The sequence below is a fragment of the Papio anubis genome, chromosome X (assembly GCF_008728515.1).
Source record: "Papio anubis isolate 15944 chromosome X, Panubis1.0, whole genome shotgun sequence".
Lineage (NCBI taxonomy): Eukaryota > Metazoa > Chordata > Mammalia > Primates > Cercopithecidae > Papio > Papio anubis.
In genome coordinates this window covers 92724988-92747480 of record NC_044996.1, presented here as the reverse complement: position 1 = coordinate 92747480, position 22493 = coordinate 92724988, and the positions used below count along the sequence as shown (strand labels likewise).

The following is a 22493-nucleotide window of genomic DNA, read 5'->3' as shown; positions in this document are numbered from 1 at the left end:
CAAATCAAAACCACAATGAGATACTACTTCACACCTGTTAGGATGACTATTGTCATGTCTTTTAAGTTTTGGACACAGTATTTAACATTTCCATTTTGGTTTTTTCCTTTGTTTTAATGCTTGGAAAGACCATCCCCACTTAAGACAAAGTAAACATTCACCTTCATGTTCTACTTCTCCTACAGCTTATTTCTTTTAAAAATATTTGACTTTTGGTTTATCTAAAGTTTATCACAATATAATAGTAACCATGCTCCACAAGATAAATAATTAGTCTAGCACGGTTTCCTAATACTGTCTCTTCTTTCCAATTTATAATCCCTCTATCATCACATATCTAGTTCTTATATACACTAGGATCATTTTTCTAGGTCTTCTATTCTCGTAGCAGTAGATTCTTACACTGGTTTCACTTTAAATTTTTAAATTACAGTTTCTTAAGCAAGTTTTCTTTTTGTCCTTCAGTAAAAGACATTCAAGTACAGCTGTCAAAACTTCTAGATGTCAGAACACATCAAAAACAAAATCAAAAGCAAATGAAGATATTTCCAACAGATATGAAAATGAGTACGTTCAATATATATGGCATTCAGTAAGAGAAACACTTGATATTCCAATGTCGGATACAAAATAAACAGCACAAGAAGATAACTGATATAGAACAGTGAAATACTTTCTTCCCCACCTATGAAATTAACAAAAATTTAAAAGACAATCTGTAATACTGACAAAGGTATGTGAAGAAAGTGCTGCTCATACTCATTAGTACAATGCTAAATGAAAAGGGCAGGATAATTGTGTGTGCACATGTAATAATTTTTTAAAAGACTGGAAGAAGCCTGGGCAACAAGGCAAGATCCTGTCTCTACAAAAAATAAAAAATTTGCCAGGCATGGTGGCATGCACCTATAGTTCCAGCTACTCAGGAAGCTGAGGTGGGAGCATTGCTTGAGGTGGGAGCATTGCTTGAGCTGGGAGGTCAAGGCTGCAGTGAGCTGTGATCTCGCCACTGCACTCCAGCTTGCGTGACAGAGCAAAATCCTGCCTCAAAAAAAAAAAAAAACTGGAAAAAATACAGCAAAATGTTATTGTTCTCTTTTGGTGATACTTGCCAGGTACTTTTACATTTTTTGAAAACCAAGTGGCTTGTATTTACAATATGAACTAACTTACGTGCCAGATACTATGCTAAGCAATTGCCTCACATCAAGAAGGAAAAAATTTTTTGTAGCTGTGGAAACCAGGCAAGTTAATAACCTCTCAGCCACAAAAGTCTAGTAAGATTCAAACCCAGGTCTAATTCCAAAGCTTGTGCGCTTTGAACTAAGCACACAGGGTCAACAGGACTACCACAATGCAATACCACTTCCCTAACCTCAGAAAGCAGTTCAAGCTAGCTGGTGGAATATTACTAGATTGAAGCTGGGATTTCTACTGTCGACAAAGGGTTAATTGATATGACCACCCAATTCACAAGTTAAGCTGAATTGTGTGATTAAGAATCAGTAATAAAGACAGCTAAAACACTGGCCTTAACAAAAAAACTAGTAAGAAAAATGTTACCACTTTCATTGTCTAAAAAACAAAATTGCAAGATCCCAGAAGTACATTAAAAATCTGAATCCACATCTGCTCTTTCCATTATACCACACTTCCTTTCTGCATAGGAAGGAATTGCACAGCAGCCTGAGAGCTGACTTCAGGCACACACAGCTACCAAGAACTAACTGATCAGTGTTCACTTTCCACTGGTCTCTTGGCTATCCACTTTTTTAATCCAGGGAAGTTCAAAAGAAAATCTTACTGTTTCTAGACAAGTTGTTGTTTTATCGCCTTTTGTATATATGGGTGATGAGACTTGAAGAGCATGGATGAACTGTTCACAAATATTTTTTATTTTTTAATGAAGAAAAAATAAGCAAAGCAAACTTTTGGATACTTACAGCCTCGGTAGGTGTCTTCTTCAGTTTAGTCCTGTCTACTTTCATGATTTCAATTTTCAGCTTTACGATCTGAAAAGAAAATCCCCAAAGAAGTGAGAACTTAAAAGCTACAATCTTGAGCTCTATAAGCTTGGACATAGACAATACAGAATGAAGAGCAATGCAAAATGCTTAAAGTGAAAACACTGGAGTTATGATGCTATGCCATCTCAGAGGCACAACTATTGAGTAGAGAGAGGTAAAGAATCTCTCCAGATCAAACTGGCCCACATCCCCATGTTGCACAAGACTGAAACCAAGTCAAGCCAAAATGAAAAATTTTTTTTTCTTTTACAAGCATCTCCAACTCTTAATTGAAAATAAGAGTGTACAATGTTTGCAACACATCTCAGGATGGAAAAACTCACCATAGCCCTGCAGTTTCCTGATAGCTTCCATTTCTAGGAATCCAAAGAAAGTCATAAAGATGTACACAAATATTTAACCACAAGAATCCATATTGCATGACCATGTGTAATAGTAAAAGACTGAAGACCTACTGTTCCATCACAAGGTTAAAAAAAGACCAAATGTCCAAAATATGATTTGTTTAAAATGGAATAGTGCACAACTGTTAAAAATATTACAGACAACTATATAATACACAAAGATGTTCATGATGAAATAAAAAGGTTACAAAACGGAACATACGGTATAAACTTATGTCTACTGCAAACAGCTCAGAAGGGCTAGGCATCAGAATATTAATTCATTGTTAACCGAAAGGATTATGTATGACTGTTTTACCTATGCACCTTTTACCGTTCCTACCAATAAAAATGTATTAGTTGTATCCTAAGAGCAAAGGCAAAACAATACTTTTATTTTTCAATTAGAAAATGAAGAATCCCAACAGAAATATTCCGAGTACAGAAAACAATCATTTTATTAAGCCATGTAATTTGGAAGGCTCAAAAGCAGACAACAGCCTGATCAGATCCCTAGATCTTTGATGGCAGACAAGTCCTCCAAAGGACAAGAAATGTTTCTCCTGTTAGCAACTGAGACACATGCACAGAGGTAGAAGTGGGTTGCAGGCTCTTTACACACAAAAGATTCTATTAACAATGTATTTAACTCAGTAGCAGTCACTAGAAATCAATGTCCCTCCCCCAAGAAGGCTGCCATAATATAAAGCTGACCAATTACAGTATAAATTTTAGGCAGCTTTTTGCCTAGATTTAGTCCAATATACTCAGTACTACGGAAATAGCGTGTATTTGCCTGTATGACCTGCATCCATTCAATCAGCAGGCATTCAAGGAAGAGTTTGTAAAGAATTCAGAATACGTTCTAAAACATTTCTGTAGAGACCATTCCTTAAGAAGAAAAAATGTTTTCTATGGTTGGTACTTAGGGTATGTAATTCCAGATTACTTTTTAAAAAGTTATCTCAGTATCAATACAAAATGAACAAAATGCCTGGTGCCAACCACCTCAAAATATCTCAAATGAAGCCAACAGGATTCTGGCAACAATCCTGTCCATGTGGTGGAAACTATAAGCTGAGCTATTTGTACGCTTACTCTCAAGGCTTTTTTTCTCCCCTTTTCTCACAAATGTCTTACGCAAGTGGCTGCCACACTACTGTGGCTTCAGTCATTTGCAGGGAGGTTATTAAATTGCCCCTGCTGCAAGACGTAGCAGCCAGCCTCAATACCATGCAACTCAAATAACTGATGCTTTCCCTCTAAGATTAGAAACAAGGCAAAGAAGTCCATTATCATGACTTTTATTCAACATACTGCTGAAAGTTCTAGCCAATACAATACAGTAAGAAAAATAAGTAACAGGCACACAGATCAGAAAGGAAAAAATAAAAATGGCCCCTATTTGCAGTGTCAAAGGATCATCCACATAGAAAACCCAAGAAATCTATTTTAAAAGCCTCCCAGAGGATGGGTGCAGTGGCTCACTGCACTCCAGCCTGGGCAACAGAGCGAGATTCCATCTTAAAAGAAAAAAAAAGGCCAGGCGCGGTGGCTCATGCCTGTAATCCCAGCACTTTGGGAAGCTGAGGCGGGCAGATCATGAGGTCAGGAGATGGAGACCATCCTGGCTAACACGGTGAAACCCCGTCTCTACTAAAAATACAAAAAAAGTAGCCCGGCATGGTAGCACATGCCTGTAATCCCAGCTACTTAGGAGGTTGAGGCAGAAGAATTGCTTGAACCTGGGAGGCGGAGCTTGCAGTGAGACGAGATTGCACCGTTGCACTCCAGCCTGGCAACCTCCCAGAGCTAATAACCAATCTCAGCAGTCATAGAATACAAGACAAATGTTAAAAAAGCCAATCATGTTTCTATATACTAGCAATGGATATGTACACTCCAAAGTTAATGCAATACCATTCACAATCACTAAAAAACAATGAAGTATTTCTGTATAAATCTACAGAATATGTACAAGACTTATATGCTGAAAACTACAGAACACTGATTTAAAAAAATCAAAGATCTAGGCTGGGCGCCGTGGCTCATGCCTGTAATCCCAACACTTTGGGAGGCCGAGGTGGGCGGATCACGAGGTCAGGAGATAGAGACGATCCTGGCTAACAGGGTAAAACCCCGTCTCTACTAAAAATACAAAAACAAAATTAAGGCCGGGCGTGGTGGCTCACGCCTGTAATCCCAGCAGTTTGGGAGGCCAAGGCGGGTGGATCACCTGAGGTCACTAGTTCTAGACTACCCTGGCAAACATATTAAAACCCCGTCTACTAAAAATACAAAAATTAACTGGGCATGGTGGCAGGCACCTGTAATCCCAGCTACTCAGGGGGCCGAGGCAGGACAATCAGTTGAACCCCGGAGGCCATCGCACTCCAGCCCAGGGGACAAGAGCGAGACTTCGTCTCCAAAAAAAAAAAAAAAAAAAAATTAGCCAGGCGTGGTGGTGGGTGCCTGTAGTCCCAGCTACTGTGGAGGCTGCGGCAGGAGAATGGTGTGAACCCGGAAGATGGAGCTTGCAGTGAGCCAAGATCACGCCACTGTATTCCAGCCTGGGCAACAGAGCGAGATGTCTCAAAGAAAAGAACAACAAAAAAATCAGAGATCTAAATACATGGAGAGATTTAAGACTCTAGTATAAAGATGTCAAATCTCCTAAAATTGTTATACAGGTTTAATATAATTCCTATTCAGATCCCAGCAAGATTTTTTTTGTAAATAAGCTGAGATTATTCTAAAGTGTATATGGAAAGGTGTAAGAAAGAACAGCAATGGCTGAAACAGTTTTGGAAAAAAAAAAAGGAGGGAGGAATCGAATCACCCTACCCACTTTTAAGACTTATTATATAAATAGCTACAGACATCAAGTAGTACTGATATATATACAAATATCAATAGAGCAGAATAAAGAACCCAGAAATAGACCCATACAAATATGCCCAACTGATTTAAAAAAAAAAAAATTCAGTCAAGGAAAGATAGTTTTATCAATAAACGGTGCCAGAGAAAGCAGACATGCACAGGCAAAAAAGATCAACTTCGACCTAAGCCTCATACCTTATATTAAAAATTAACTCAAAATGGATCACTTAAATGTAGAACAATAAAATTTACTAGAAGAAAATATTTGCAAACCACACATAGTATCTAAAATACATAAAGAACTCTCAAAATTCAACAGTAAAAAGTCGAACATCTCAGTAAACTAGAAATAGAGAACTTCTTCAAATTGATTAAAATATCTACAAAAAAAGCTACAACTAACATCTTAATGGTCAGAAACTAGGAGCACTCCCCCTTAAATAATCACAAACAAAAAAGGCCGGGCTCAGTGGCTCATGCCTGTAATCCCAACGCTTTGGGAGGCCTAGGTGGCAGATCATTTGAGGTAAGGAGTTCAAGATCAGCCTGGCCAACATGGCAAAATCCCTTAATCCCAGCTACTTGGGAGGCTGAGGCAGGAGAATTCCTTCAATCTAGGAGGCCCAGGTTGCAGCAAGCTGAGATTGCGCCACCGCATTCTAGCCTGGGCGACAGAGTGAGACTCCGTCTCAAAAAAAAAAAAAAGAAAGAAAAAGATGTCCTCTCTTACCACTGCTTTCTAACACTTTATTGAAAGTCCTAGCTAAAGCAGTAAAGGAAATAAAAATTATAAAGATTGGGAAGGAAGATATAAAATTGTCTTTTTGTCAGAGATGACATGATCATACATGTAGAAAATCTGAAAGAATAGGGGAAAAAAAAAAAAAAACCTGGAGCTAACAAGCAATTACACCAAGTTTGCAGGATATAAGGTTAATATACAAAAGTCAATTGCTGGTCGGGCGCGGTGGCTCACGCCTGTAATCCCAACACTTTGGGAGACCGAGACGGGAGGATCATGAGGTTAGGAGATGGAGACCATCCTGGCTAACACGGTGAAACCCCGTCTCTACTAAAAATACAAAAAAATTAGCCAGGCGTAGTGGCGGGCGCCTGTAGTCCCAGTTACTCGGGAGGCTGAGGCAGGAGAATGGCATGAGCCCGGGAGGCGGAGCTTGCAGTGAGCTGAGATCGTGCCACTGCACCACTCCTGCCTGAAAGACAGGGCGAGGCTCCGTCTCAAAAAAAAAAAACAAAAAAAAACAAAAAAAAACCCAAAGTCAATTGCTTTCCTATATACTAGCAACGAACAAGTAGAATTTGAAATCAAAAATATATTATTTACATTACAAAAATGAAACACTTAGATATAAATCTAACAGAATATGTGTAAGATCTATACAAGGAAAACTATAAAATTCTGATGAAAGAAATCAAAGAACAATTAAATGGAGAGATATTCCAAATCCATGGATAGGAAGACTCAGTAATGCCAAAATGTTAAGTCATTTCCAAGTCTACATATTCAATGCAACTCCAATTAAAATTTCAACAAGTTATTATGTGAATATTGACAAACTGATTCTAAAATTTATATGAAAAGGCAAAAGATCCAGGAGAGCCAACACAACATCGAAGGACAAGAACAAAATCAGAAGATCTACATTACCTGAAATCAAGTCTTATCATAAGGCTACAGTAAGCAAGAGTATAGTACCAGTAAAAGAATGAACAGATCAATGGAACAGAATTAGGGAGCCCAGAAGTAGACCCACATAAATATAGTCAACTGATGATCTTTGACAAAGAAGCAGAGTCAATATAATGGACAAAAGATAGTCTTTTCAACAAATGGTGCTGGAACAACTAGATATATACATGCAAAAAAAAAAAAAAAATCTAGACCGAAATTACATGTTTCACAAAACTTAAGTCAAAATGGATCACAGACCTAAATGTAAAATATTCTGCTCTGTAAAAGAAACTGTCAAAAGAATAAGTGGACAAGCCAGACTGGGAGAAAATATTTGCAAAGGACATACAAAGGACTATTACCCAAAATACACAAAACTCTTAAAACTCAACAGTAAGAAAACAAGCTGATTTAAAAATGGGTCAAAGACCTTAACATACATCTCACCAAGACAGACAGATAGCAAATAAGCATATGAAAAGATACTCCACATCATACGGCATCAGGGAAATGCAAATTAAAACCATGATGAGGTATCACTACAGCCAAAACCCAGAACACTGACACCACCAAATGCTTGTGAGGATGTGGAGCAAGTAGAACATTGATTCATTGCTGGTGGGAATGCAAAATGGTAGTCACTTTGGAAGTCAGTTCAGTGGTTTCTTACAAAACTACTCTTACCACATGACCCAGCAATCAATACTCCCTGGTATTTACCCAAAGGAGTTGAAAACTTATGTCCACACAAAAACCTGCACGTGGATGTTTATAGTACCTTTATTCATTATTGTCAAAACTTGGAAGCAACCACAATGTCCTTTAGTAGGTGAATGGATAAACTGTGGTACATCCAGACAATGGAGTATTATTCAGTAGTAAAAAGAAATGAGCTATCAAGCCATGAACAAACATGGAGGAAACCTAAATGCATACTAGTAAGTGAAAGAAATCAGTACGAAAAGGCTACATACTGTATGATTCCAATCACATGACATTCTGGAAAAGAAAAAACTAGAGAGACAGTGAAAAGATCAGTGGTTGAAGAGGGTTAGTGGGGAGGGAAGAATGAAGACTTGGAGCACAGAGGATTTTTTGGCCAGTGAAACTACTCTGTGTGATACTATAATGGTGGACACATGTTATTATGTGTCTAAACCCCAGAAGTATACACCAAGGGTAAACCCTAATGTAAACTACGGCCTTTGAGTGATAATGATGTATCAATGTAGATTAATCAATTGTAACAAGTGTTACCACTCTAGTGGGAGATGCTGATAACAAGGGAGGCTATGCATGTGTGGAGGCAGGCAGTATATGGGAAATTTCTGTACCTTCTGCTCAATTTTGCTGCGAATGTAAAACTACTCTAAAAATAAAGTCTATTTAAAAAAAAAACAATCCTCCAAAACAAGAGCGCAGAGTAACTTATGCACTGAAATAAGTAAATCACAACCATTTTACTTTTTTAATGCAGATGAGTCACTGATGAATCTTCAAACAAATAAGCATCTTGCTCTAACTAGTGCTGTTTTGACCTAGGGTACTATACTAGTCAAGTGTCTGTAACTACAGAAAGACTGGATAATTAATGCAGCCAAGTAATTTACTGGAAGAGTATCTGATAGCTCACAGAACTGACAGAAGGCTAGAGCTCCACATGCAGAACACTAAGAGGAACCAAGGAAGCTAGGGAGCCTGGAACTACAGCCAAGGACCCCCACGGAAACAGCTTAGCTGGGGGTGCTTCTGCTGCCAACACAAGACTCTGGATGCCTAGAAACTATGCTGGTGGCATAATAATTCTAAATCATCTCAGGTTATTTGCATGAGTGGCACTAGACTCTAAGTCCCAAGTATAAGCATTTGATGCACCCAATAAAATAATACGGCCAATATGAATGAACACACACAAATGTCCCCATAACAAGTGTAATCCTACCTTGGTGTCTATAATTCTACTGCAAGAAACATTTGCAGTTTAAAAAACCAAGACATCACTGTTCATGAGACATCAACTTTAAAAATTTAGAAGTTGTTGTGTTCTCATATTTCTAAAACTGGTTTTAACGGTGGGAGGGGGGAACGTTTACTGAGTGTCCGTTACAAGCCAGACAATACTGAGACTGGAGTTCCCCAAAGTGTGTTAGAATGTCTTGCTCTATAAAGGGAGACAGGAATCCTGTAATCTGGGAAATGTTATACACAATTTCTCTTCCACTAGGGCAGTCACATAGCTAATTGACATTATTAATGGCTCTAACACATCTTAGGTAAAGGAGGCTTATTAGGGCACAGAACCATTTTCTCAAGTGGCATCTACTCAAAGTCCAACTGAGGTATTCCAAAGAATACAGTTTGAGACATACTACCTAGAGAATTCACATGATATTCTTTCATACAGTCCTCACCACTCAAGTTTTGCCTCTATTTACAGACAGAAAACTGAAGTTAAGAGGAGAGGAAAAAAAGTACCTTTCTTGGTCAGTAAATGCTAGCACCAAGATCTAAATCCAGGTCTGACGACTACCAAGTCTATGCTTTAATAATATGCTATTCACCGTTTTTCTTTTTGGCGGGGGGGTGGAGGATGGAGTCTTGCTCTGTCGCCCAGGGTGGAGTGCAGTGGCGCCATCTCGGCTCACCGCAAGCTCCGCCTCCCGGGTTCACGCCATTCCCCTGCCTCAGCCTCCTGTAGCTGGGACTACAGGCACCTGCCACCATGCCCAGCTAATTTTTTGTATTTTTAGTAGAGATGGGGTTTCACTTGTTAGCCAGGATGGTCTCGATCTCCTGACCTTGTGATCCGCCCGCCTCGGCCTCCCAAAGTGCTGGGATTTCAGGCGTGAGCCACCGCGCCCGGCCTCGCCTTTTTTTTCAACCAGTTTTATTACTACAAAATACTGGCAGATAAGAATATAAATTTGTGACAGATTCTACTAGACTGCTGAATCCCATGTTTGAAAAAATTACTCCGAGAGAGGAAACTGGGGCCCAAGATGAGAAGCTGAGATGCTGTAATTTCACTAATGAAAGGAACAGTAACTGGGGAATGAGTTCTACCGCTTCGAAGTTAATCAGGTGAAAACTCTTATTACATTTTTTTTTTTAAATCCTTCAACAAAAATAAGTTAATTTGAAACAAATTCCTAGAAATGGCCTACTGCCTTTGTTGGGTCAAAACCAGAACTCAGGGCACCAATCAATCTCTATATATAATAAATATTTCTTCCTAAACTTAGGTTAGAGAGATGGCCAACTTCAAGAAAACAAGTTAATTACTATGAATCACCATCCGTATCTATTACCATTACTTCAATACTTTTATCTAATCTTTTTTTTTCACTTCCTTATTCCCCCAACCTTTCCTTACACCCCTGAGGTTTGAGTCTTGGTTTTGTAGAGTTTACCTGCAGAACAAGTATATACAACTAAAATATCCTGAGGGAAGCCAAAGAGTGACTCATTTTACAGTAATCACCTCCAGTTGACAATATTTAAAAATAATGACTTTCAATACTGAATCAGTTTAAGGGCGCAGGACACCTGTAGTTCCCAAAACTGGCTCAAGAGCAGTCGGGTGTAGTGGAAGACTAGCCTTACTAATCAAGTGTGGTCCAAGGATCAGCAGCACTGACATCACCTGGGAGTTATTAATAAGTTGCAGAGGCCGGGCGCGGTGGCTCAAGCCTGTAATCCCAGCACTTTGGGAGGCCGAGACGGGCGGATCACGAGGTCAGGAGATCGAGACCATCCTGGCGAACACGGTGAAACCCCGTCTCTACTAAAAAAATACAAAAAAACTAGCCGGGCGAGGTGGCGGGCGCCTGTAGTCCCAGCTGCTCCGGAGGCTGAGGCAGGAGAATGGCGGGAACCCGGGAGGCGGAGCTTGCAGTGAGCTGAGATCCGGCCACAGCACTCCAGCCTGGGTGACAGAGCAAGACTCCGTCTCAAAAAAAAAAAAAAAAAAAAAAAAAAAAAAAAAAAAATAAGTTGCAGAATTTCGGGCCCCACCCAGATGTGAGGAGTCAGAATCTGCATTTTAACAAGATCCTTAGGTGATCCATATAAGAAAGTTTGAGAAGCACTAGATCAGAATACAGACTCAGATAACCTGGGCTAGAATCCCTGCTGTATCACTTACTGCATAACCGTGGACAAATCCACCTCTCTATGCTTCTGTTTCCTCAACTGTGTAATTACTCTTTCCATTTACTTCCTGAACACTCTAAGTTTGCCGCTGGAATGTTCTTGCCACCCCTCCTTTCCCACAACTAGTTCCATTTGAGGAACTGACATTGAAACTAAGACCCAGAGAGGCTTTTCATGACAACCCACCTAAAGTTGGTCCCACTGTAATTTTCCTATTATAGCACCCAGTTTAATTCCTTCATAACAAGTATCAATTGTAATTACTGATTTGATTTTCTATGATGTTAAGCTCTCAGCACCTAGCGCAGTATCTTCCACGATAGGTATGCAAATATTTGTAGAATGGAGTTCAGGAAAGAAGTATACATTAAGAATAAAATCTGTGACTGTCGGCCGGGCGCGGTGGCTCAAGCCTGTAATCCCAGCACTTTGGGAGGCCAAGACGGGTGGATCACAAGGTCAAGAGATTGAGACCATCCTGGCTAACACGGTGAAACCCCGTCTCTACTAAAAAATACAAAAAAAAAAAAAAAACTAGCCGGGCGAGGTGGCGGGCGCCTGTAGTCCCAGCTACTCGGGAGGCTGAGGCAGGAGAATGGCGTGGACCCGGGAGGCGGAGCTTGCAGTGAGCTGAGATCCGGCCACTGCACTCCAGCCTGGGAGACAGAGCGAGACTCCGTCTCAAAAAAAAAAAAAAAAAATCTGTGACTGTCAGCACACATATATTACTTGAAGCCATGGGTCTGGAGATGATTGCTTACAAAGAAGGAGAGGAGGAGGCCCACAACTGAGTTATTTGCTCTAGCATTTAAAGGTAAGGCAAAGAAGTGGGGCCGGGTACAACGGCTCATGCCTATAATCTCAGCACTTTGGGAAGCTGAGGGCAGATCCCTTGAACTCTGGAGTTGGAGACCAGCCTGGGCAACATGATGAAACCCTGTCTCTACCAAAAACAAACAAAAAAACACACAATATAATAAAAATGTAAGGCAAAAAAAGAAGGAAAACCCAGCAATGGAGAGGCTGGTGAGGAAAGAGCAAAACTAGCCAATTATGCTATCACGAGAAACGAAAGATGGCAAGAGTGATCAACTGCATCAAATGTCAAACTGAGGTATGTCCACTGAAATTGGTAACAGAGACAATTTGACAAGCAATTGTTTCAGTGGGATGGAGGGAATGGAAGCCAGACTAGAGTCAGGGAATCAATGGAAAGTGAGAAAGCATAGATGGCATGTGTAAAAACTTCTTTTGAAAATGTTGAGCCAGGTGTGGTGGCTCACGCCTGTAATCCCAGCACTTTGGGAGGCCAAGGCGGGTGGATCACCCAAGGTCATGAGTTCAAGACCAGCCTGACCAACACGGTGAAACCCCGTCTCTACTAAATACAAAAAAATTAGCCAGGTGTGATGGTGCATGTCTGTAATCCCAGCTACTTCAGAGGCTGAGGCAGGAGAGTCGCTTAAACCCAGGAGGCAGAGGTTGCAGTGAGCCAAGATTGCACCATTGCACTCCAGTCTGGGCAACAAGAGCGAAACTACATCTCGGGGGGGAAAAAAATATGTTGGCTGTAAATGGAAGCAGAGAATTATGGGGTCACTAAAATGTAGAGGAAAAGGTAAAGACACTAGCTTATGTTCTCAAGTGGCTGCAAATTGTCTTGAAAAGAGGGGATAACTGTAAGAATCCCTTTGAAAACTGGGGGTAGGGGACCATTTAGCCTCTATTTCACTGTAATCTAATAAGCACTTATGTGGGTTTGAACAGAATACTATCCAGAATTAGGACAATCCTCTCCCGAACCCCTCAAATCTTGACTGGATATCCCTCCATATGTGATTACATTGCAGTCTGTACCTATCACTTCCCTATTAATGAGAAAATGTCTGCCACAGGGTGGGAAAGTAAAAAAACCTTGGAAAGGAAGAAATAAACATTATTAGTAGTTGGCCTCTAATGGTTGCCTCTAGGTGGCAGGGTAACACATAGTTGTATCTATGCTTCATGCTTTTCTGAACCTTCCAAATTTCCTGTAAATCATAGATCCATTTATAATCAGATTTCCTTTTGTAATTTGTTTTTTAAAGAAACAGGGTCTCGCTCTGTCACCTAGGCTGGAGTGCAGTGGCACAATCTTGGCTCACTGCAGCCTCAACCTCCCAGGCTCAAGCAATCCTCTCACCTCAGCCTCCAGAGTAGCTAGGACCACAGAAACACTCTACCACGCCTGGCTAATTTTTATGTTTCTTGTAGAGACAGGGTTTTCGCCATGTTGTCCAGGCTGGTCTCGAACTCCTGAGTTCAAACAATCCTCCCGGCCTCAGCCTCCCGAAGTGCTGAGATTACAGGCGTTAGCCACTGCGCCAGGCCTAAAATTTTCCTTAAAGAAGAAAACACTGGCCCCTGAGCCAAAGGACATGCACCAAATTAAGAACACCATCTAAACAAATGCCTTAGATTAGCTGCTGCCTACTCTAGGAGCTTCTTTCCTACATCTTCTGGTGTTTGGAGCTTGGCACACAGGAGGCACTTTGGTTTATTACTAGCAGGTAAGAGATGTTGCACGAAAGTATGGGAGTGGGGATGAATCAAAATGAGCCTAAAATCCCCATAGAAATCATGGAAGCATTATGGCAGTTCTTAAACAATAAATGCTTAGAGAAAACTAAACTCCAAAGTACCACAAAGCAAAATACTTTACTTTTTGCCTTGCAACGATTTCCTTTTGCCTCCTACAGTCTTTGAAAGTAAATTCAGGTGACAGCTGCCCTGACCATTCATCATGTCAAGCAGTAAGCTGCATCTTGAAACCCAGCCTGGTCTTCACTATTTGATTATAGAGGCATAGGTGTCACTGATTATGATTTGTTAAAGTGAACACCACATAACTGTCAGGGCTTTCCATTCCATCCAGTTTCTGATTATCTATTAGTACATTAATATCCACTCAACACATACTGTGAAAAACATTTATGATCATAAAAACAACAGCTAACACTTACTCTATGCCTATTATGCATTATCTTTAATCCTTGGAGATGAAGACTGTGCCCAGTTTACTGAGAGGGGCCACATAACTAGTAAGTGGCAAAACCTGGAATCAAACCCAAATCTGTTCCACAACTCTACATTGTACATAATGTCTATACGCAGAGCCCATCTTGCTATGCCCCTCTCCTACAGACACCAGTCTCTCTACCCTTAGGCACATAAAATATGACTCTCAAGTGCCCTGAGAATTGCTGACCTAGGTTTCACTGCACATTGACAGTGAAGTGTCATAATAAAGCAACTGAAAAATAGCCTTTACTCACCCAAGACTAATCTGGAAATCATTTGCAGAAATACCTTGAAAGAGTCTCTCATTTAAAATCTGAAAACACTATACCTCAGATTAAGAGTTTACACTGGCTCTGGGTGTTTCTCTGCACTGCAGTTATGCTTAAGCAAAGAAAATATGGGCAGGGAGGGATACTAAGAAAGAGGAATCTGAAACCTCCAACACTGACTTTGGATGTGAGAATGGTATCTGAGAACACATCACCTGCAACATCCTCTATTCACAGTCCAGGGAAGCTGCAAATCTGAGAGTTATTCTTCCCAGATACTCCCAATTACTTAGAGAAACTGGCATCAGAAGAACTAGGCAACCAAACATGGCTCACCAAAGTTGTAGATTATCAATTTTACCAAGAGAGGAAATGGCAGCATGCTAAGGAGCCCTTCTTGGTATTCTAAACAAAAAATAAAAACAGCAATGCCTAAGTGTAAGTTATGCAAATTAAGCAGGAGAGGAACAGACTCCTGGTCTACACATTTTAAATTGGTGCTCTGGAATATTCCTAGTCTACACCTTAAGAATTGTCAGTTTCTTGCTGCATGCCTGTAATCCCAGCACTTTGGAAGCCTGAGGTGGGAGGATCACTTGAGGCCAGGAGTTTTCCTGAGACCAGCCTGGGCCACAGAGTGAGACCTCCGTCTCTACAAAAAATAAATAAAAATGTAAAAGAAAAGCCTGCCCTTATCGAATAGGTGAATTTCACCCAGAAGGGCCACAGGCAGCATTCAATGAGTTCAGGAAAATATTTTCATTTGTCAGAAGTTATTTTAAAATTATCTTAAAAATAATTTACTTCACCCGAGACTTATTTTGAAAACTAAAAATGCCTGACCACACAGGCATTTCAGAGCTATCCAATTCAGTAGGTCTGAAGTGGGGATTTTTTTCTTCTTCAAGCTGTATAGGTGATTTGGCAGCACAGACCAGCCTTGAGAGCCATGGCATTAGATTATTAAATATATGCTTTGTCATTCTGTGACTTAGGAATTTGCTTTAATAAAAATATAGAGGGGAGGAGTAGGGTATAAAAAAAACAGCAGCCCTGTGTTGATAACTGTTCAAGCTGGGTGACAGTTACATGGGTGTTCATTATGCTTTTTTCTATTTTTGTATATGTTTTGAAAAGTCTCATAAATTGAAGTTATTTTAAAGTGAGACTTTTTCTTGCTGGATCCCTCCATTCTATCCTCCACATTGTTGCCAGAGCAATCTCCCTAAAACTCAAAACCCACCTACATCAAAACTCCTTATTCAAACCAGCATCCAAGACCTCTAGGACCTGGTCCCTGCTTACCTCTCTTACCAGTGCTATGATATTACATAATATTTCCCTCAGCTCCCCACATGCTTTAGCCCCAACTATATCCTGCATATTGATCCTTAATCAGTACACCTCTTTACCTACCTGACAGTCTCCCCACTATAGTGAGTTCTACAAGAGTGGGACTGTATCATATTTATCTTTGCATTCCTGTACCAGCATATTAACTGTCATTTATTAACAGCAGATTAATAAATGAATAACTATCCAGTAAATGCTTAACTAAAAAAAAAAATCCAAGTCACATTAAACTCCTGGTGAATTTTTCAACTGAAAAAAGAAATTTAGATTCATTTAACCTTCATCTTTCCATTCAACAATTATAAACATACTATATGCAGGGCATTGAGATGACTACTCAGATAGCCAGGTGTACAGAAATGTAGAAAATAAGGAAAAAAAAAATCAGAAATAAAGTAGATTAGAAGCAATCATAATATAAAGGCAATGAATCAATACACCAAAAAAAGAGAATTACAACTTCCTCATGCCCAAAGGCTGAAAACACAACCAATTATAAGATCAACACAGAAGATAAATTATTAAATTTGCGTAATACAGAGTATATCTTTAAGCAAAAGTGACAGTTAGCCAAGCTTACCCCTTTGACCACAGTGTAGAAAAATAAGTCTAGAAAAATATACACAGTTGCTCTTCAACATATGATGGGATTATATCCCAATAAACCCATTGTAAACTGGAAATATGTAAGTCAAAAATACACTTACTTTATTTACCTAACCTACCAAACATCATAGCCTAGCCTACCTTAAACATGCTTGCAACATTTACATTAGAGCCTACGGTTGGGCAAAATCATCTAACACAAACCCCATTTTTTTTTTTTTTTTTTTGAGACGGAGTCTTGCTCTGTCGCCCAGGCTGGAGTGCAGTGGCCGGATCTCAGCTCACTGCAAGCTCCGCCTTTCGGGTTCACGCCATTCTCCTGCCTCAGCCTCCCGAGTAGCTGGGACTATAGGCGCCCGCCACCACGCCCGGCTAGTTTTTTGTATTTTTTAGTAGATACGGGGTTTCACCGGGTTAGCCAGGATGGTCTCGATCTCCTGACCTTGTGATCCGCCCATCTCGGCCTCCCAAAGTGCTGGGATTACAGGTTTGAGGCACCGCGCCCGGCCTACAAAGCCCATTTTATAATAAATGTTCAATGTCTCATGTAACTTACTGAATATTGTACTGATAGTGGAAAACACAATGGTTATGTGGGTACTCAAGTAAGCTTTCTACTAAATGCGTTTTGCTTTCACACCATCGTAAAGTCAAAAAATCCTAAGTTGAACCATCATTAAGTTGGGGACGCCTGTACTAAGAAATACAAGAACAAACAACACAGCCATTTAGACATCTTAATGACATATAGAGAAAAACAAGTGTAGAGGAATATTTAGAATTCCTCATCCTATACTGAAGGATGACCACCACAAAAACCCTGAAATTCTATGGAAAATTTTACATATGTGGGTCTTTTTCCCAGAAGATGGTCAACGGCTTTCACTGGCTTCTTAAAAGGATCCATGACCTGAAAAACATTAGGAACCAATGCCCTAAAGAAAGCTAAGACACTGTCTGCTTAGCCATGACAATGTTTTCCCTTTCATTTATGAAACACAAGTATATGGTATTTTTTCCCAAAGCCACGATAGGCTACTGTCAAATACAATAAAGATGGTACCAGATACGAAAGAAATAGAATTCCACCCCTTTTGCATTATTCAGCTCCAATTCTCTCAAGTCCTTGGGTTTACAGAGAAACAAGCAGCATGTCTGAAGACCAAACCTCGCCTGCCAGGCATGGTGGCTCACCCCTATCATCCTAGCACTTTGGGAGGCTGAGGTGGGTGGATCACGAGATCAGGAGTTCAAGACCAGCCTGGCCAACATGGTGAAACCCCGTCTCTACTAAAAATACAAAAATTAGCTGGGCATGGTGGCACACGCCTGTAGTCCCAGCTACTCGGGAGGCTGAGGCAGGAGAATCACATGAACTTGGGAGGCGGAGGTTGCAGTGAGTTGAGATCACGCCACTGCATTCCAGCCTGGGTGGCAAAGGGAGACTCTATCTCAAAAAAAAAAAGAAGTAAAAGACAACAGCATAATGGAAAGGCCTGGGAAATAGACAGACCTGGGCCTAAATTCCATTTACTAGGTGTATGATCTTAGACAAGTTGCCATATATCTCTGAGTCCAGTCACCTCTGTAAAGTAAACAAGTCTATCTCATAGGATTGTGCCCAGCAAAGAGTAAGCCATATTGTTATTTGTTCTATCTCTTTTGGCTCCAGATTAATCTAAGGGCAGCAACCTTATGCTAGGTATTCTACAGATTGATAAGATAGAAATACAGATATACAGATCTGATCAAATGCAAAAGAGCTGACCTTCTCAATCTTTCTACACGTTACCTGCATATGAAGGAGAACATACAGTATATATTAATCTCCATACTTTTAGCCATAACTGCAGACAACCAACAACTTAAACTCTACTTTGATGACAATGAGATTGGGAGGCTCCAGTCTCATTCTCAAATTATACAGTTCTGCAAAAGGTAAACAGTCTACTAAATAATGTGCAGGCCATGCCACTCAGTCAAAATTTTTAACTGGGTCTCAACTGTTTTGATCTGGTTCAAGTGAATTTGGAAGGAATGGAGACAAAGATTCTTTTGCATGGTTTAAAAGAGCAAGTTATTTATAACAATTATCAATCTGGCAGCAAACTCCTTCCAGGACGTTGAAAAGAATTCCAACTTCACAGGTTTGTTATGAAGATAAAATTAGTTCACTGATAAGAAAGTTGTAAAACAAAGCCTTTAAAAACAAAGGTGTCCCAACATATAGAAAAAAAAATGGCTGAGTAAATTTAATAGCACTCCACACAGCCTGCCAAATAGTTATTTCAAATGTTCTTAAATAAACCAGACAATTCTGAACAATCTACTGCTTTACAACGTATCTATTTACATGAAAGATGCTTACTGAAAATGAAAGAGAAGTACGCAAAGGTACTCTAGTTCTCAGCCACCAACTGGCTTTAAGATCTTATGACATTCTGGGCTTCCAACATAATGTAAAATGCAAGTACAATAACTAAGATCCCTTAAAGCACTATCTGTAATACTTTGCCTTCAGTCTAAGACAAATGTTAAATATTAAACATGAACAATCTGAATTATTTTCAAAAACTAAATAGCTAAAAGTAACCATGCTAGTTTTCTACTTGCCACAAATTCCTAGGTTTTTAAAAAATAAAACTACACTTCTGCAAATAATTCTTTTAACCTGAGAATATTTTTAAAGATCAAATAGAGTTTGCCAGGAAGAAAAACAGGAGCTACTGGCTATTTGGATGAAAATAAATGTACACACCTACTTCACACCGTTACTTCAGCATAAAAAGCTTAACATAGTATATAAATACTTAACATAGCATATACTTAACATAGTAATAACTATAATGCTAAAAGGTGTGAACATTTATTTTGTTTCAGTCTTTTTAAAAATAGCAAACATGTTAGTTTAAAATAGTTGAAAAAAGGGAAAATAAGATGGACTTAGAAAGCATCCCTTTAATTTGAAAGTTTTACAAACAGGAAATTCAATCTCATCTACTGATTTATAGCATCCATACATGCATGAAAACACATGACCATATCAAACTGTTCTGTGAATGAGCTCCAAGTTGACCTCATGTCAGAAAGTAATACGGTCAAAAGGGCAAAGAAACTGAGCTTTCTTTGGATTTCTGCCTTTCTCACGTTAACTTTCTACTCTAAAATTCCCCTATTTGGGGAGTAACTTTCTCATAGGAAGAGGGCCACTTACTTTGTATTTCCACAGATGACACCAGATGGCATATTTAGAAATAAAGTTCAGTTTTAAGGAAAGATAAAACATAGTGAAAACAATACTAGACTAGGTAATCTGGGTTTGATGCTCAATTTCATCACTATCCAGCCATGTTACTATGGATATGTCATTACTCCTGCAACTAGGCCTATAAAATAAGGAGTTTGATATGGATAATATGAAATATAGGGTATCATCCAGCTTTTCTGTTGGACATGAAGACTGCCCTTTTAAAGCTGCTGGTAATTTGTTTGCTAGAGGGAGAGATTTGAATTCACCCATAAAAGCAGCCTGTCTTTACTTTTTAAAAGCAAAAATCTAAAATTCTGTAGGTGAAAGGATATCTTCTAGTGACGTCTGCATCTCTCCAGACTATACTTCCTTTTAAGGCTGGTCTCACCAAGATATTTAAAGAAATTTAAGGAGCAGGGACCTGGGTTAACAAACTGCAAAGCCCTCCAAGGTAGAGAAGTCAAACTAGCCCCTGGAAAAATATGGCAGCATATATATATACACATATACATACATATATAAAAAATATGCAGTGAGCCATCTGTAACAATGATACTGGCTATATCCAGATTTATACTCTTCTGATTTATCAAGGCTTATCCTGATGTGCTATAATATTGTAAATCATGATGGATCATATACTAAACGTATTACAGTGAAAAATCCAAGGTTAGCCTTTCTAAAGGCCAATTTAGCAATGAGTATCAAAAGCCTACATTTTTGCATCCCGGTTGTAGAAATTTCTTAAGGACATAAATATGGGTGTCACGCAATGGACTTTGGGGACTCAGGGGGAAAGGGTGGGAAAGGGGTGAGGGATAAAATACTATAAATTGGTTTCAGTGTATACTGCTCCAGTGACGGGTGCACCAAAATCTCACAAATCACCACTAAGGAACTTACTCATGTAACCAAATATCACTTGTTCCCCAAAAACTTATGGAAATAAAAAATTAAAAATATTAAATATGGATCTCATAAATATTTATCTATTAGGATGTATCTATGCTTCCTTCTTTCATTCGACACTTATTTACTGAATGCTGAATTACCTATATGTTAGGAGGCATTACTTAAAATCATGAGAAACTGGGACTGGAAAAGTGTGAACACAGCAAACTGGTTAAATAAATTCTGCATACAATAAAATACAATGTAGCCATTAAAAATGCTACGGAAGTGTACATAATGACAGAGACATGGAACGGGGTCAATATGTGGGAAGAGCAAATTTAACAATACCATTTCTATACTAGTTTGTAGAAAACAGCTTGAAAAAAGTCTGGGGACAACTGAGGGAAAAGTATGAACACAGCAAAAGGTGTGAATACAGTAAACTGGTTAAATAAATTCTGCATGTAATAGAATACAACGTAGCCATTAAAAATGCTACAGAAGTATACATAATGACAAAGACACAGAACAGGGGTCAATATGTGGGAAGAGCAAATATAAAAATACCATTTCTACACTAGTTTGGAGAAAACAGCTTGAAAAAAAAGACAGTTTGGGGACAACTGAGGAAATGTGAATATGAACTGGATATTAGACAATATTAAGAAAAAATAACAAACTCCCTAGGCATGATAATGGTATCGTGGTTTTGTAGATGTCCTTACTCTTGTTTTTTTTTGAGATGGAGACTCGCTGTCGCCCAGGCTGGAAGCTCCGCCTCCCGGGTTCACACCATACTCCTGCCTCAGTCTCCCGAGTAGCTGGGACTATAGGTGCCACCACACCCAGCTAATTTTTGTACTTTTAGTAGAGGCAGGGTTTCACCATGTTGGCCAGGCTGGTCTCGAACTCCTGACCTCAGATGATCCACCCACCTTGGCCTCCCAAAGTGCTCAGATTACAGGTGTGAGCCACTGCACCAGGCCGAGATGTCCTTATTCTTAAGACATGAAGCTGAAACATTATCCTTAAAAGTGTCATCCTTACTTCTAATGTTCAGAAAAATTAAACACACATCTGTACATATAAATCTAATATGGCAAATACTTAATTGTTGGATCCAGCTGATGGTACACAGATGTTCATTGTGCTATGTTTTCAGCATTTTTGTTTGAAATTTTTCATACAAAATTGAAAGCTGTAAGGGAGGTAATGAATTACATTTTAAAAAGAGTATTTCTGAAAAAATACATAATATGGCTACACAGCTGTTAAGAAAAGCCTTGGAAGATACTGCATACCAAAACGTTAAGAGTATTTTATCTGTGAGTTTGGGGTTTCCGGAGATTTGTCTGTTTATCTGTATTTTTCAACAATAAGCCATGTATAATTCTACATTCATGAAGAAGATTACTTAAAAACAAATTCAGGAAAGTGTTTTCAAACAAGAGTTAAGAAGAAAATAAGCAAACGAAAAAAAGTTCTATTCCCAAAGCATTCTTAATAAATGATTTTAGTAATTAATTTATTTATAAATTCATAATTTATACCATTCTCACAGTATAAAAATTCAAGCAATTCATTGTACTGATTGTGGCGGGGGAAGGGAATGCTGGGTATTAAAAAAGCATCTCCTATTTACCTATACAGGTTAAGTATCTCCTATCCAGTGCTTGGGACCAGCAGGATTTCAGATTTCAGATTCTGGAATATCTGCCTATACATCATGAGACATCTTGAGGATGGGACTCAAGTTTAAACACGAAATCCATTCATGTTCCATACACGCCTTATACACACAGCCTAAAGGTATTATACACAATTTCTTGTATAAATGTAGGTGACACAAGTGCAGTTTTGTTACATGGATATATTGCGTAGTAGTGAAGTCTGGACATTTAGTGTAACCATCACCCAAATAATGTT

At 39.2% G+C, this 22493-nt stretch overlaps 1 protein-coding gene across 25 annotated transcripts in view; it reads right to left on the bottom strand.

Annotated features, from left to right (window-relative positions):
- The window catches only part of HUWE1 (HECT, UBA and WWE domain containing E3 ubiquitin protein ligase 1), a 154070-nt gene that overhangs the window by 117649 nt on the left and 13928 nt on the right, over positions 1-22493 (bottom strand). For all 25 annotated transcript variants that reach the window (XR_004180755.1, XR_004180758.1, XR_004180757.1 and 22 more), the window contains one exon: positions 1944-2012. Coding sequence is in view for 22 of the 25 variants with exons in the window: in XM_031660829.1 (XP_031516689.1) it covers positions 1944-1988 (45 nt within the window). In the remaining 3 variants the exon portion in view is untranslated. The remainder of the gene's footprint in view (positions 1-1943; positions 2013-22493) is intronic.